The sequence below is a fragment of the Leptonychotes weddellii genome, chromosome 4 (genome assembly GCF_054177405.1).
Source record: "Leptonychotes weddellii isolate Sample4059 chromosome 4, ASM5417740v2, whole genome shotgun sequence".
Taxonomy (NCBI): domain Eukaryota; kingdom Metazoa; phylum Chordata; class Mammalia; order Carnivora; family Phocidae; genus Leptonychotes; species Leptonychotes weddellii.
In genome coordinates, this window is record NC_138372.1 from 77735120 (window position 1) to 77750968 (window position 15849).

Here is a 15849-nt window from a genome sequence, read left to right on the forward strand (position 1 = left end):
TACTATTAGTACTACTACTACTACTACTACTACAGACACACACACACCCTTGTGAGCAATGACGGGCTCACAGGTATCAAGGGACAGTCTGCAGAAGAGGAAAACCCGACCAGAGAGAAAGTGGTCGGTGCATTGTAGGATCCAGACCTTTCTTCCATCCTCAGCTCTAAAAGTCTTCAGCCCTGGATACAGCAGGATCCTTGAGAAAAAGAGATAAACACAGATGTTTGCAGAAACCTGAGAGACAACTGGAGAATCCGGTTTGAGTTGAAACGTAGGCTTTCTTCAATCTGCGTGTTTTGCGGTGCTCCGTGCTGGTGTCTTCAAGCCGCACATTTAGTACAGTCCCCGAGGATGCCTCCCAGGCCTCCGCCACGTCCCCCGGAGAGCGTCGGATTTGAGGAAATTTTCTCGGCACCGCCTCTTTAAGCACCGCGTGGCGCGCACGCGCACTGCCGCTAGGCGGGGCGATCCGGGTTCCCGGCGCTGAGCGTTGGGGTTTGCTTCAGCTGCATCCGGTTTTCCGGGAGCCGGCGCTGCTTTCGTGCTTCCGCCAGACCCCGCGGACTTCAGCGGGGACGGAGGTTTCGGAGCTGCGGGGCGGGAGCGAGCGTCTCTTCTTCCTCCCATTCCGGCAGAGGCTTTGTCGCCGCGGGCCGGACCCCAGGGCGCCCCCGATGGCGGGGCAGCGGGTGGAGGTGGACGGCGGGATCATGGAAGGGGTGAGTGCGGGGCCCGGGACAGGGCCGGTGGCGCTGGGAGCACCGACTGGGGAGCGTCCCTGTCTGATGATGTTCTCTCTCCTCTCCCACCCACACCCTTGGCAGGGCGGCCAGATCCTGAGGGTGTCTACAGCCCTGAGCTGTCTCCTGGGCCTCCCCTTGCGGGTACAGAAGATCCGAGCCGGCCGCAGCACGCCAGGCCTGAGGTGAATCGGGGCGCTGGGGGGCGGGGCCGCGGGACTGGAGGATGCGGGTGGGCCGGCGCCGGGCTGGGGGACGGGCGGTGGGGTTGGAGGGGGGGCGGACTGTGGTGCTCGGGCCTGGGGTTTGGGTCGCCCTGTGTGGTTGGGGAATTGGGAGCTCGGGGGTGATGCTTGTAAGATCCAGCCCCACAGTTGAGGAATCTGAAAAGCCGGCCCCCAGGGCCCCGGGGGACCATGCATCGGCTCGGGCGGCTAGCGGTAGCTGGGGGCTAGGCGATCTTGAAAGCCACAAGGGGCAAGTTGAGAAAATAGGCCCACGTTTATTCTATATAGCTAGAGTTCTCTAGCTTCCTGATGAGTTGTCTTTTAAGATGTTTTCTCAAGTCATTGGGCATTTCAAGTATCTGGAGAGGTTGCAGCAGCGGGCAAGATGGATCAGGGCAGAGCAGCAGTTAGGGCCAGAGGAAACCCCACTTTTTAACCAGTGTGTTCTCTGGTGCTGCACATTTTAGAATCATAGCTCAGGAAAGGACCCTGAGATGTGTCGTTCTAGCTTTCATTCAGACCTCAAAGAAGTTATGAGTATAATCAGAATTATCAGTTGTGGACAGGGAAAAACGTTGACCCTTGACCTTGTTTCCTTCTGTCTGGGAAGCTAGGTTTGTCACTAGCTAAGTTTCAGGTATATGCACCTGTTAGAAGGGGACCCAGGTTGAAGCCAAACTGATTCCTTTGGACGTTTTACTAGATCAGCAGTCTCTTAGTCTTTTATTTTATTCACATTCCATTTTGAAATTATTAAAAGGCAATTATTGATGTGTGTGAACATTAATTACCTTAGTCACAGCACTTGTTTGCAGCAATCAGTTTCACCAATAGGAAAATCCAGTTCATTAAGGCTGTGTTAGGTACTTCATTAGTTTGCTAGAGCTGCCATAATGAAATACCACAGACTGGGTGGCCAAAACAACAGAAATTTGTTTTTCTCACTGTTCTGAAGCCTGCAGGTCCAAGATCAAGGTGCTGGCAGGGTTGGTTTCCTCTGAGGGCCATATGGGAAGATTCTTTCCCGGTCTCTCTCCTTGGCTTGGAGATGGCCTCACTCTTGCTGCCTCTTCACATGGTCATCCTTACGTGCATGTGTACCCCTGATGTCTCTGTATGTCCTAATCTCCTCTTTTTATAAAGATACCACAGAGAATCCCATAGTCAAGAGTCCCATGCTCTACTGACTGAGCCAGCCAGCCATCCCCTATCTCTTTTTAACCTAATCACCTCTTTAAAGGCCCTAATGCCAAACATTACTAGGTACTAGGGGTTAGGGCTTCAACATAAGAATTTTGGAGGAATGCAATTCAGCCCATAACAGGTTCCATAGATTATTCAATGACATGCAAGTGAGATTGGTGGCCCTGGGATAGTTTTTCAGTTTTCCTCTTTGCATACTTCTCGTTTGCAACAATGCATCCATGTATGTGCTTTTAGCTAAAGTAAGTGATTTGGAAGGAACCAAATGATGCCTTCAAGCGGGTAGTCTAGGTACATAAAAACCCAAAAGAAGCTCTGACACTGAAGATATAGCACTTGGTGTGGTTAGACCTTGCTCTTTTCTTGCCATTGCAGTTTTATAAATGGGTCATAAAATGTGGGGCTATAGGCAGTCTGAATGCACACATTTTGATGCAGTATTATGACCTGAAGGCCTCAACATTTATCTGGACTGGAAATGATTCGAGATTTGTGTGATGGGCAACTGGAGGGGGCAGAAATCGGCTCAACAGAAATAATGTTTACACCAGAGAAGATTAAAGGTGGAATCCATACAGCAGATACCAAGACAGCAGGGTATGTGTCACTTACATTCCATTTAAGTATGGGCTTTAGAGTTAGACCTGGATTTGGGTGCAGGTACTACCTACTATTACTAGACAAGTTGCTTAACCTCTTTGGGCTTTAGTTTCCTCACTTTTAAAATGGAGATAAAACACTAGCCTTTCAGGGATAGAGATTTTGTAGTTTGGGGTACCTAATTGCTTATTAATTGTAGCTACTAAATCTAGAATTTTCTTTTGTGTATAGTATAGCCTATTTGTTTCTTTTTATTATTTAGAAACTGAATATTGGAAAATGACTAAGTTTTTATGCCCTGTGGTAAGAGTAGTTTTTTGCATTGTATGTAGCATATTTAGTTCTTGGGCTTGCAGCTAATTATGGACCATATTCTACTTTTAGTCTAGTCTAGGTATTTTTGTTGTCTTTTAATAGATACTTATGCTATCCTGTTTAGAAATGTTTAGATATATGGGGCGCCTGGGTGGCTCAGTCGTTAAGCGTCTGCCTTTGGCTCAGGTCATCATCCTGGGGTCCTGGGATCGAGCCCTGCATCGGGCTCCCTGCTCAGCGGGAAGCCTGCTTCTCTCTTTCCCACTCCTCCTGCTTGTGTTCCCTCTCTCGCTGTCTCTCTCTGTCAAATAAATAAAATCTTAAAAAAAAAAAAAAGAGGGTGCCTGGGTTGCTCAGTCGGTTAAGCATCTGCCTTTGGCTCAGGTCATGATCCCAGGGTCCTGGGATTGAGTCTGGCATCGGGCTCCCTGCTCAGTGGGGAGTCTGCTTCTCCCTCTCCCTCTGCCTCTCCCCCCAGTTTGTGCTCTCTCTCTCACTCACTCTCTCTTTCAAATAAATAAAATCCTTAAAAAAAAAAAAAAAAGAAATGTTTAGATATGATCTTGGGTTCCCCCCCTTTGGAAAATGGATATTTAACAATTAAATTCAGTCTTTATCCTTTTCCAAGAATTCCTCCTTTTATTGATAATACACAGAGAGCATGTTTTGTGTTTTCTGGGTTATTTGGCTGATTGCTATTGTAAACCATATCATTTTACTAAAATCCTATCTTTACTGGGAAATTTGATAAAATAAGAAATAGTAATGTAAACCTGATTCCAGTTTGTTTCAGAAACTGTTTTAATTGATTTTGATTATTATTTTAGTTTATGAAAATGTTCAGTGGGCACCTGGGTGGTTTAGTTGGTTAAGCGTCTGCCTTCGGCTCAGGTCATGATCCCAGGGTCCTGGGATTGAGCCCCGCGTCAGGCTCCCTGCTCGGCCGGGAGCCTGCTTCTCCCCTGCCCTTCCCCCCTCCCCAGTCATGCTCTCTCTCTCGCTCTGCTCTTTCTCGCTGTGCTCTCTCTCTCAAATAAATAAAATCTTAAAAAAAAAGAAAATGTTTAGTGATAATTGAGACTTGAGTGATGCTGTGAATAGACCTCTGTGAAAAGGGACCTGCTCAGGCCTAAGGTGAGGTTTGCCAAGTGAGAACTTTCTAAGGGGAGTAAGGAATTTTGAGGTATCTTTCTTTATAGTCAGCATAGTATTTTGGGTATTCTCCTGTAAAGAAAGGGAGGAAAGTTATAGTCAACCAACTATCTAAAAATTAAAGCAAAATTACAGAATTTTGAAGCTGCAAGAGGGAAAGTAGAAACCATGTATTTCCAATCCTTCCTCCACTTTGTGAATGTGAGAATAAAGGGCCTCTGGTGTGATTTACTCAACGTCATGGAGTCAGGGAGAGAACTAGATTAGAATGTAGGCCTTCTGGCTTCTAACCCACTAGACTATATGGGAAATGAGTTTAAAGTTGTGAATACAACTCCATTCAGGAGACTAAACCAAGCTTTTTCCTAGCAAGAGAACATCTTATTTGTTCACATTCTAACATTTTTATCCTTCACTGTGATTACAGTACCATGTGTTTTCTCAGGTGTCTACCTTTGTTTTCGCAATTTCTTATCTCCTAAAATTAAGGTTTTCTTTTTTTTTTTTTAAGATTATTTATTTATTTAAGAGATGGAGAGAGAGCAAGAGTGTGTGGTGAGGAGAGGCAGAGAGAGAGGGAGAGGCAGACTCCCCACTGAGCAGGGAGCCCAACACTGGGCTCGATCCCAGGATCATGACCTGAGCCAAAGGCAGATGCTTAACCAACTGAGCCACCCAGGCGTCCCTCAGGTTTTCTTTACTATTCTTAGAATCTGATTTTATCTGTGGAGAGGGGAGAACACTTTAAATGTTGGGGTCCTCAGAGGGAATAAACACAGAGAAATTAAGTAGTGTTAACCTTATGGTTTACTGTAAACTAAACATTTCCAAGTTTTTTCACTTGCTTCTCACTTGTTTAACTCCTTAAGAACAGGGATTATATTCTATGTGTTTTCTCTTATAATACCTAACATGTTAGGCAGTCAGTAAATGTTTACTAAATTAATGAAATGCATTATCAGTGACAGAGACTGTTTATTTCAGTACATATACATTGTTACCATGAGAAAGTTAAGTGAAGGTCTGTCTTTTGGTATTAGAGGCTATGTCTAATGTATACCACAATCTGTGTATGAATGTGACAGCTCGTTTAGAAAATCTGGCCAAGTGTTTCATTTTTTAAAATACTTCATATTCTAGAATTATTTCTCATGATTTCTCACGTTATTTTACTATAATGACCAAACAGAGGTGAGTTACAGCAAGGATTATTTCCTTTAAACTTATTTCCATGTAAAATATTCAGCTGTCAGTCTTTGTAAAATATTATTCTATCATATCATAAACTCCACAGTGGTAGGCACTGTATCTTGTTATCTGGAACAATGCCTTGTGCATGGTAGAGATTCAGATGTAATTATTTAAGTATTTCTAAACCCTCACTTTTGTGTGTGTAACTATCTGTCATTGTAGAAAAGTTACTACAATTTAATTGACTCTATTTCCTGTGCTGTATTTTTAGACTTTAACTGTATTAAATGAATTTTCATAAATTGCACTTTCAGGAATCCCTTTATAAAAACATTATAACAATAGTTTTATTTTAAAAAAATTCTTTTTTTACTTCTTTTAAGTTAAAGAAAGATCACACAACTAATGAGTTGGATTCAAACCCAGATTTGCTGATCATTTAAGGCCAATTCCTTCTACTGTGAAATACTGTCTTTCTTTAAGATTCAGGATTTTCTTAGTTACTGAGGTGTTTTGTTTTGTTTTATATTTTGTTTTGTTTTGTTTTTTAAAGTAAGCTCTAGGGATGCCTGGGTGGCTCAGTCGGTTAATCATCTGCCTTTGGCTCAGGTCATGATCCCAGGGTCCTGGGATCAAGTCCCACATCGACCTCCTTGCTTAGCAGGGAGCCTGCTTCTCCCTCTGCCTTCCGCTCCCCCTGCTTGTGCTCTCTCTCTGGCAAATAAGTAAAATCTTAAAAAAATAATAAAGTAAGCTCTACGCCCAGTGTGGGACTCGGAACTCATGACCCTGAGATCAAGAGTTGCACGCTCTACTGACTGAGCCAGCCAGGTGTGCCCCCTCTTTTTTAATGGGGTATTTTTTTAACTTGAGACTTGACGGTATATACCTTTCTTCCCAGTTGTCTGTGCCCCAGCTAATGGTGATGTATAGTAATACCACGTTCTTGAGACTTTAGAAAGAAAATGCAGCTAACCCTGCTTTGCCTTTTCCTTAGGAGTGTGTGCCTCTTGATGCAGGTCTCAATGCCCTGTGTTCTCTTTGCTGCTTCTGCATCAGAACTTCGTTTAAAAGGCGGAACTAATGCTGAAATGGCACCGCAGATTGATTACACAACCATGGTAAGTGCTTCTGTTGTTGATGAACTAAGATGATCTCGTATATTCTTCTGAATCTCCATTCTCTATTCAGTATATCCTGAGTGGTTCATGTGCATGCCTGTTTATTTCTTCATGGTGTCTAGTTGTGTTGCGGGAGAGGGTAAGGGATTGTGTTTACTTTAGATTTTGTGTTGTATCTTGGAACAGTGTTGATAGTGAATTCTTTTAAAACCTCAAGTGTATTGTTACATGAATTATATTACTTATATAAACCAGTCATTTTATAAATACAGGAATTATGATTTGGAAGAAAAAACTCAAAAGAGTTAAACACTGTGCTTGACAAGAGTTGGTAAGGATGTTGAGAAGTGGAACCCTTGCACACTACTAGTGGGAATGCAAAATGGTGCAGCCGCTAAGGAAGACAGTGTGAAGGTTCCTCAAAGAATTAAAAACAAAACTACCATATCATCCAGAAATCCCACTTTTGAGTATTTATCCAAAAGGATTAAAATCAGGATCTTGACGAGAGATTAGCATTCCCATGTTCATTGCAGCACTATTCATAATAGCCAAGATGAGAAAGCAACCTAAATGTCTGTTGATGGATGAATGGATAAAGAAAATGTAGCATATACATAGAGTGGAATACTGTTCAACCTTAAAAAAATTAAAGAATATGTGACCACATGAATGAACCTCAAGGACATTGTGCTAAGTGAAATAACCAGTCACATGAAGACAAATACTGTCATGATTCCACTTGTATGAGGTACCTAAAGTAATCAAATTCATAGACTCAAAGAGTGGAATGGGGTAGAGGGAAGGGGGAAATGGGGAGTTAGTAATCAACAGGCATAACATTTCAGTTAGGCAAGATGAATGTGTTCTAGAGATCTGTACATTTACCTATAGTCAACAGTAATATATTATACACTTAAAAATTTGTTAAGAGGGTAGATCTCATGTTAAGTGTTCTTACCTCAATAAGATAAAATTTAAAAAAATTAAGTACCGTATTTTGACTATAAATTTTGAAAATGATAAAACTTAGTATACTTATACAGTTAGTAGGAGAGAAAAGTGGTATTTTTTTCCCTCCACGTTTATTGAGGTGTAATTATAGTAAAGCACACCTTTTTAGGGTATAATTCTGTGATTTTTTTTTTTTTTTAAGATTTTATTTATTTGTCAGGGAGAGAGCACAAGCAGAGGAAGGGGCAGGCAGAGGGAGAAGCAGGCTTCCCGCTGAGCAGGGAGCCCGATGCAGGATTCGATCCCCAGGACCCTGGGATCATGACCTGGGCCGAAGGCAGACCCTTAACCGACTGAGCCACCCCAATTCTTTGATTTTTGACATATGGTTGTTAACCAGCCACCACAATCAAGATACAGAATTACTGTAAAAAATTCCCTCATATTCCTTTGTTATCAGTCCCACACCCCAGCCCCTGGCAACTACTGATCTGTATTGTATCATAGTTTTGCCTTTTTTTCAGAATGCCATATAAAGGAATAATACTGTATGTGGCCTTTTGAGCCTGTTTGTTTTTTCACTTACCATAATATGTTTGAGATTCATCCCTGTGACTTGTTTTAGCAATAAAAGCTAAGTAGTCCCTATTACATGGATGTCCCAGTTTGTTTAGCCATTCATCCATCTGTTGAAGGACCTTTGGGTTGTTTCCAGTTTTTGACAATATGAAAATGTCACTGAAAAGATATATGTACCAATTTTTTATGTGAACATAATTTTTCATTTCTTTTGGGTAAGTACCAAGGAGAGGGATTGCTTGTAATAGTAAGTCTATATCTAACTTTATGACAAGCTGCCAAATTGTTTGGGTATCCAAAGTGGCTGCATTCTTTCGCATTTTCACTAGCACTGTATAAGAGTTTCAGCTATTCTGCATCTCCCCAGGCCTTGATATTTAAGTTTTTTGCCATTTTAATACATGGTATAATCTTTTTTTTTTTAGAGGGAGAGTGCAGCGGCATGGGGAGGGGCAGAGGGAGAGAATCTTAAGCAGGTTCCACACCCAGCATGGAGCTTGACGCTGGTCTTGATCTCATGACCCCCAGATTATGACCTGAGCCCAAATCAAGAGTTGGATGCTCAACTGACTGAGCCACCGAGGTGCCCCTAGATGGTACAGTCTTTTAAATTTTAGTTTGATAGGATGTGTAATGAAAGTTAATCTCTCCTCACCTAATAATTCAATTTCAAGGAAATGACCCTAATTAAATATTACAGACTGCAGCAAAAGATAAATGTTAAAGATATTTGAGCAGAGCATTATATACTATAATAATAATTATATAACATACATAATTATGTAATATTGAAAACTCAGGGAATGGTTAAATAAATTTGCTAGAATGCCATGCAGTTATTTAAATATTCTTTAGGAAGAATTTTATGGTATCAGGAAAATGCTTTTGTTTATAATGTTAAATGGAAAATGAGGATAAACGTATACGCAGGGAGATTTCAATGTATAGAAGAATTGAGAAGGCAGGGCCTGGGTGGGTCAGCTAGTTGAGCGTCCGATCATGATCTCAGGGTCGTGGAATCAAGCCCCGTGTTGGGCTCCTTGCTGGGCATGGAGCCTGCTTGGGATTCCCTCTCTCTCTCTGCCCCTCCGCCGCTTGTTCTTTCTCTCTCTCAAATAAATAAATAAATAAATCTTTTAAAAAAATTGAGATGGCAGAATGGAATGCTGTTCACCAATATCCCCTAATTTCTTATGCATTATATAGTGAAGGGTTAGGAAATACTGTCCTATGGAGTAAAATAACCAGTGGGATCAAGTATCCTGAGTTCTGACATTTTTTTCATTAGACTGGCACAGCCCTGATTAATTAAATATTAAATTTTTAATTTTGGTTTACATATCAGTTATTTTACTTGAAAAATAGAACTAGCCTACCCATTTTTATATCAATATTTATCCATAGTGCCTTCTTGCTAGCTCAGTGCAGAGCACTTTTGTTTAATAAATATACTTGTTGAATCAGTGAATATTTGTGGTTAAAGTAACAATAAACTGATTTTTCAGGTTTTCAAGCCAATTGTGGAAAAATTTGGTTTCAAATTTAATTGTGACATTAAAATGAGGTAAGTTACTTATTTGTTAGCCCTTTGACCCACTATTTGTACTTAGAGTAGTGGGAAAGTTAGACCTTAGAGAATTATTCTGCAACCCACTACTTCTCGTAGTAATTAGGAAATACTTGTAGGAAATACAGTTTATAGGAAATAATTATGCTTTGTGTGGCTTAAAAACAGTAAGCAGCAGGGGCATGGGGACTTGAAAGCACCTACATATGGTATTTGCTTGTTTCTAGGGGGAAATATTTTCAAGGGAATTGCTACCCTGAGGGACCTTCCATCTAGTATTATCCATGCTCAGCACAGATTGAGTACTTTCTGTGTGCAGACAACTGGATAGGCATGGCAGGGTCATAAAAGGGATTCTCTTCCACAGTGCAATCAATTATTTTCCAAAGAAACACATTAGGCATTCAGATTATTACTCTTCAAGGCTTCCCTTCTGCCACATAATAACAAGGCCAGATTTCTTGGTGGGGCATTTAAGTGTGCTGCAGTCTTGTTCCAGTTTAGCTTTCTAGCTTCTGCTGCCCCCTGTACAAACATGTACACACGTTTGCTTGCTCTTTAAAACTAATCTGTGCCTTTGGGCTTTCATTTTCTTGTTCATGTTTTTCCTCCCTTGCTCTCTTAGAAACTAGAAATCCTGTATTTTTTCAAAATGTAACTTGTAATTTCTTGTGTGAATTGTCTATGAGTGTGTCTCAGTTGGAATTCATATTTGCACCTCTCTTTGTAGCCTGACGTGTTCTAGGAGGTTGTGCAGCCATCTCTTTACCAGATGGGGAGCTCCTTGTGGATAGGAGTGCTGTTACTCTCATCTTTATGTTCCCAGCATCCTCTATAGAATAAGTGACGCTCAGTATTTGAGTTAAAATTTTGTTAATGTTCAGCTGCTTCAATATTCATCATATATTACTGAGTACCTCCTACTTACCAGACATTGTTTTAGGGTGCTGGAATATAGCAGGAACAAAATAGACAAAGTCCTACTGTCAAGGAGCTTATATTCTAAAACAGTACTGTCAAAAAGAACTTTCTGGGGGCGCCTGGGTGGCTCAGTTGGTTAAGCGACTGCCTTCGGCTCGGGTCATGATCCTGGAGTCCTGGGATCGAGTCCCATATCGGGCTCCCTGCTCAGCAGGGGGTCTGCCTCTCCCTCTGCCCTCTTCCCTCTCGTGCTCTCTCTCATTCTCTCTCTCTCAAAAAAAAAAAAAAAAAAACTTTCTGCATTGAGGGAAATGTTCCCTATCTGCCCAATATAGTAGTCACTAGCCACATACAACTGTTGAGCACTTGAAATGTGGCCAGTGAGACTGGGGAGCTGAGTTTTAAATTACATTTAAACTTAAATGGTCACATGTAGTCTGTGGCTACCATATTGGACAGCACAGACCTAAAACATTACTTGGAAATTTCAAACATGAATTATATGTTTGGATATCATTCACATGTTATTTTATTATAAGTGTTCAGTTTTATTTTTGTTGTACAAGCAATTTATGTATTTGTCATACTTTCTGTAGGGGTTACTACCCAAAAGGGGGTGGTGAAGTGATTGTCCGAATGTCACCAGTTAAACAGTTGAATCCAATAAATTTAACTGACCGTGGCTCTGTGACTAAGATATATGGAAGAGCTTTTGTTGCTGGTGTTTTGCCATTTAAAGTAAGTTGTCTAGAAGTGTATGTGGGTCTTGGCATTATGTCAGCTAAATTTTGAAATAATTGAAAGCACTCAATTTTTTTTGAAGATTTTATTTTTAAGTACTCTCTGTGCGCAACATGGAGGTAGAACTTAAACCCCTGAGATCAGGAGTTACATCCTCCACTCCATGGGGCATCTCAGTGGCTCAGTTGGTTAAGTGTCTGCCTTTGGCTCAGATCATGATCCCAGGGTCCTGGGATTGAGCCCCATGTCGGGCTCCCTGCTCAGTGGGGAATCTGCTTCTCTCTCTCCCTCTCTGCTCTCTCGCTCTCTCTCCAGTAAATAAATAAAATTTTTTAAAAAAGGTGCATGTTCCACTGACTGAGCCAACCAGGTGCCCCTAAAGCACTTAATTTTTTAATATATCTTTTCATTAAAATTTTTTCTTAAACATCTGTGCTCTTTACTCTTGAAAATCTAGTTTTTATATAATGCATGTGAAAGTTATTAAGTATTACATGTTTCTTTGAAGGCTTGAAAACAATTGTCGAAATAATCATTAATTTATTTTATCCTATTTTTCTGTCTTGCCAAAATAGGTAGCAAAAGATATGGCGGCGGCAGCTGTAAGATGCATCAGAAAGGAGATTAGGGATCTTTATGTTAACATCCAGCCTGTTCAGGAACCTAGAGACCAAGCCTTTGGCAATGGAAATGGAATAATGTGAGACAATACCTTTTTCCTGGATACTGATTGAGAGCTCTGAAATAATTATCCTGTTTAAGTGAAAGATTTGTAGTTTTTTTGTTGAAATATTACAGTTTTAAAAAGGCATATTTTTAAGGACATTGCTACCTAAAACAATAGTATGATGAATTAAGATGATTATTTTATGCTGAATTTTTTTTCTGAGGATGGTTTGCTTTTTATTACATTGTAAGAGTCCTCTGAGTCTTAATCTAATCAGAAGTTAGCCTTTGAAGCTGATCCTGAGAGAAATATTTCCGGTTGTTTTTCTGTACCTCAAATGTGAAGTCCATTTACATGTAAATATTAGATCTGGCAAAGATCTATTTAGAGAAGAATTATATTGATTAATTATATTGATTTAAATATAAAAGTGCTTTAATTGATCTTTTGAAGTATGGGAGTATCTCCTGTGGATAAAAAGTCTCTTTTTCAGAGTTTCTATTAAAGAGTTTAAATGCATGTTCTACATTTGATAATACTATCTAAAAACTGTGAAACAAAACCATCATCTCTGTGGAAAGATCTTTCCTTTATTGAAGTATAGTTGGCACACAATGTTACATTGATTTCAGGTATATACTCTAGTGATTTGACGATATGTTATGTTTTGCTCACCCCAAGTGGAGCTCCCATCCCAGTTCCTATTACTTAGTGTGGGTCACACGTACTAGGTACTCACTATTAACTGTTATTATCAGTAGCTTATTATGAACCAGTCATGGTAACATATGCTTTATAAATATTATCTCTAATTTCTTAGAGATTAACTTTTTAATAACTTTAAGTATTGTTTAGGAAGAATTTTATGATATCAGGAAAATGCTTTTGTTTATAATGTTAAATGGAAAATGAGGATAAACGTATACGCAGTGAGATTTCAGTGTATAGAAGAATTGAGAAGGCAGGGCCTGGGTGGGTCAGTTAGTTGAGCGTCCGTCCGACTCATGATCTCAGCTCCCATCTGTCACCTTACGTATGATCCCATTACAGTACCATGGACTAGCTTCCTATGCTGGGCCTTTCATCCCTGTGACTTACTCATTCCGTAACTGGAAGCCTGGATCTCCCACTCCCTCTCGCCCATTGTGCCCATCCTCCATCCCTTCCCCTCTGGCAACCATCATTTTGTTCTGTATTTATGGGTCTGCTTGTGCTTTTTTGTTTGTTTTGTATTTTAGATTCCACATATAAGTGAAATTCTGTGGTATTTGTCTTTCTCTGACTTATTTCACTTAGCATAATACCCTCTAGGTCCATCCATGTTGTCATAAATGGCAAGATCTCATTCTTGGTTATGGCTGAGTAATACTGTATTGTGTGTATATGTACCACATCTTCTTTAGCTATTCATTTCTTGATGGACACTTGAGTTGCTCCTGGCTTTTGTAATTATTGATAGGTATGTACTTATTGCCGTTCTGTTAATTGTTTTCCGGTTGTTCTTGTAGTCCTTCTCTGTTTCTTCTTCTCTTGCTCCCCTTGTGATTGATGACTTTTGGTAGTGTTCTTTCGTTTGGTGTTTTCTTTATTTTCTGTGTATCAAAGTTTTAGTTTTGTGGTTTCCATGAGGTTCACATATAACATCCTAAGGATATAGCATATATTAAGTTGGTCACTTAAGTTCGAACACCTAGAAAAACCTTTTCATTTTAGATAATCATAAGACGTTTTATATTTTTTATTTTTATTACAGATTTATTTATTATTTTGGGGGGGAGAGGGAGGGAGAGCGTGAGGGGGGGAGGGGCAGAGGAAGAAGGAGAGAGAGATCCCAAGCAGACTCTGTGCTCAGCACAGAGCCCCATGCAGGGCTCAGTCTCATGACCCTGAGTTCATGACCTGAGCCAAACTCAAGAGTCGGATGCTCAACTGACTGAGCCACCCAGGCACCCATCATAAAATACTTTATAGTATAGTAGAAATGGTATCAAAAGTTCAAGGAGAGCCATTCCTTACCTGTGAATGGATTAGAATCTAGTGTGACTTCTTGTCGGAAGTGCTGAAGGATACTGATACCCTGATGAAGTTGGAGAATGCTAATCATGCCGCTCTCTGTATAAAGAATTTCACTTTTGCAATTTACTAGATAGATCTGATTCTGTATACTTTTTTTTTAAAGATTTTATTTATTTATTTGACAGAGACAGACACAGCAAGAGAGGGATCACAAGCAGGGGGAGTGGGAGAGGGAGAAGCAGGCCTCCTGCCGACCAGGGAGCCCGATGCGGGACTAGATCCCAGGACTCTGGGATCATGACCTGAGCCGAAGGCAGACGCTTAATGACTGAGCCACCCAGGCGCCCTGATTCTGCATACTTAATAATCACTATTCCACTGTATTGTTTTTGCATATAATTTTAGAATATAGCATAGATAATAATGCTTATTTTTTCCTATATAGCATTATTGCTGAGACATCCACCGGCTGTTTGTTTGCTGGATCATCGCTTGGTAAACGAGGTACAGATAAATGACAGGGGTCCACAACTTCCAGTGCTGGTATAAAATTTTTTAATTATCTGTTAGGATTAGAATGTTATAGCATGATAGATGATAAGTGTGAAAGGATATGGTTAACTGATTGTTTTAGAGTCAGTTAAATTTTCAGTCTTTCTCCCAGCTTTATACTTTGAAAAATTTCAAAGTTACAGAAAAGTCGAATGACTAATGAACATCCATCCACTGTTCTCCAAGATTTACCAGTAGTGAACTTTTAGGTATAAGTTTGTGTGTTTCTTAACTATTTCAATGTAAGTTGCAGATACCGTTTCTCACCCTTGAATACTGCAGCACGGATGTCCAAAGAGCAATATCTGTGTAATCACAATACCATTTTTATACCCAGAGAATTTGTCTGTTTATATTCATACATAACCAGTTGCCTCCAAAATATTTTTTAGAGCAGTGGTTTTTGTTTTGTTTTGTTTTTAGCACTTAACAGCAATTGGTCATGTCTGTTTAATTTCTTCTCTACTACAGAATAGTTTCACCTTTTTTTTCTTTCATGATACTAACATTTTGAAAAGTCTCAGGCCATTTTCTCATAGGATTTCCCACAATTTGGATTTGTCTGATTGTCTCATGATTAGATATATTCAGGTGAAACATTTTTAGTAGGAATAGCTGACTGTGGACATTCCATTTTATCACAACAGGGTTGGTGATAATGTCAATTTGTCCTTTATTGGTAAAGCTGACTATGATCACTTGGTTAAAGTAGTGTCCTCCAGGTCTGTCTGCTATAAATCCTTTCCCTTTTTATAAGTAATAAGTCATCTGGTATAATACTTTGAGACCATCTGATTATCTTATTCCTATACAGCTTTCATCCAGTGGTTTTAGTGTCTGTTGGTGATTCTTCCCTGTATCAGTTATTACATTGGTGATTTAAAAAAACAATATTTTTGTGAAAGGGAAGTGTAGGTAAGATTTAGTATATTTGGGAGAGGAGATACGTGTATACATCTAATTGTAATATTTGAAGTTACTTTTGCCATTGAGGTGACTTCTAGTTGGACTTCTTGTTGTTTGTGTGGTAGTTGATTGCTTTATTCCTACTTTGTAGATCTTTAAAAGATGCTTACCCTTGCTGTTCTGTTTAATCACATTTATTACTGCTGAAAATAAAAAATTTCAGGTAATCCTAGTCTGCTCACTTGGTAGATGTAGATACTAGCTGGGTATCAGATCTTTTTTTTTTTTTTTAAAGATTTTATTTATTTATTTGAGAGAGAGAGAATGAGAGACAGAGAGCATGAGAGGGAGGAGGGTCAGAGGGAGAAGCAGACTCCCTGCTGAGCAGGGAGCC

The 15849-nt window shown here is 40.1% G+C and overlaps 1 protein-coding gene across 4 annotated transcripts in view; it reads left to right on the top strand.

Moving 5' to 3' along the window:
• The first annotated feature begins 492 nt into the window (after nucleotides 1-492).
• Nucleotides 493-15849, top strand: part of RTCA (RNA 3'-terminal phosphate cyclase) — a 20281-nt gene continuing 4924 nt past the window's right edge. The window contains exons 1-8 of one of the 4 annotated variants that reach the window (XM_081815560.1): nucleotides 499-722; nucleotides 828-928; nucleotides 2627-2770; nucleotides 6429-6552; nucleotides 9591-9649; nucleotides 11170-11311; nucleotides 11890-12014; nucleotides 14443-14501. In XM_081815560.1, coding sequence (XP_081671686.1) covers nucleotides 678-722; nucleotides 828-928; nucleotides 2627-2770; nucleotides 6429-6552; nucleotides 9591-9649; nucleotides 11170-11311; nucleotides 11890-12014; nucleotides 14443-14501 — 799 coding nt within the window. In that variant the 5' untranslated portion in view covers nucleotides 499-677. Of the gene's footprint in view, nucleotides 723-827; nucleotides 929-2548; nucleotides 2771-6428; nucleotides 6553-9590; nucleotides 9650-11169; nucleotides 11312-11889; nucleotides 12015-14442; nucleotides 14502-15849 lie in introns of those variants that run through there. The other 3 variants (XM_081815557.1, XM_081815559.1, XM_081815558.1) reach the window with 3 other exon arrangements.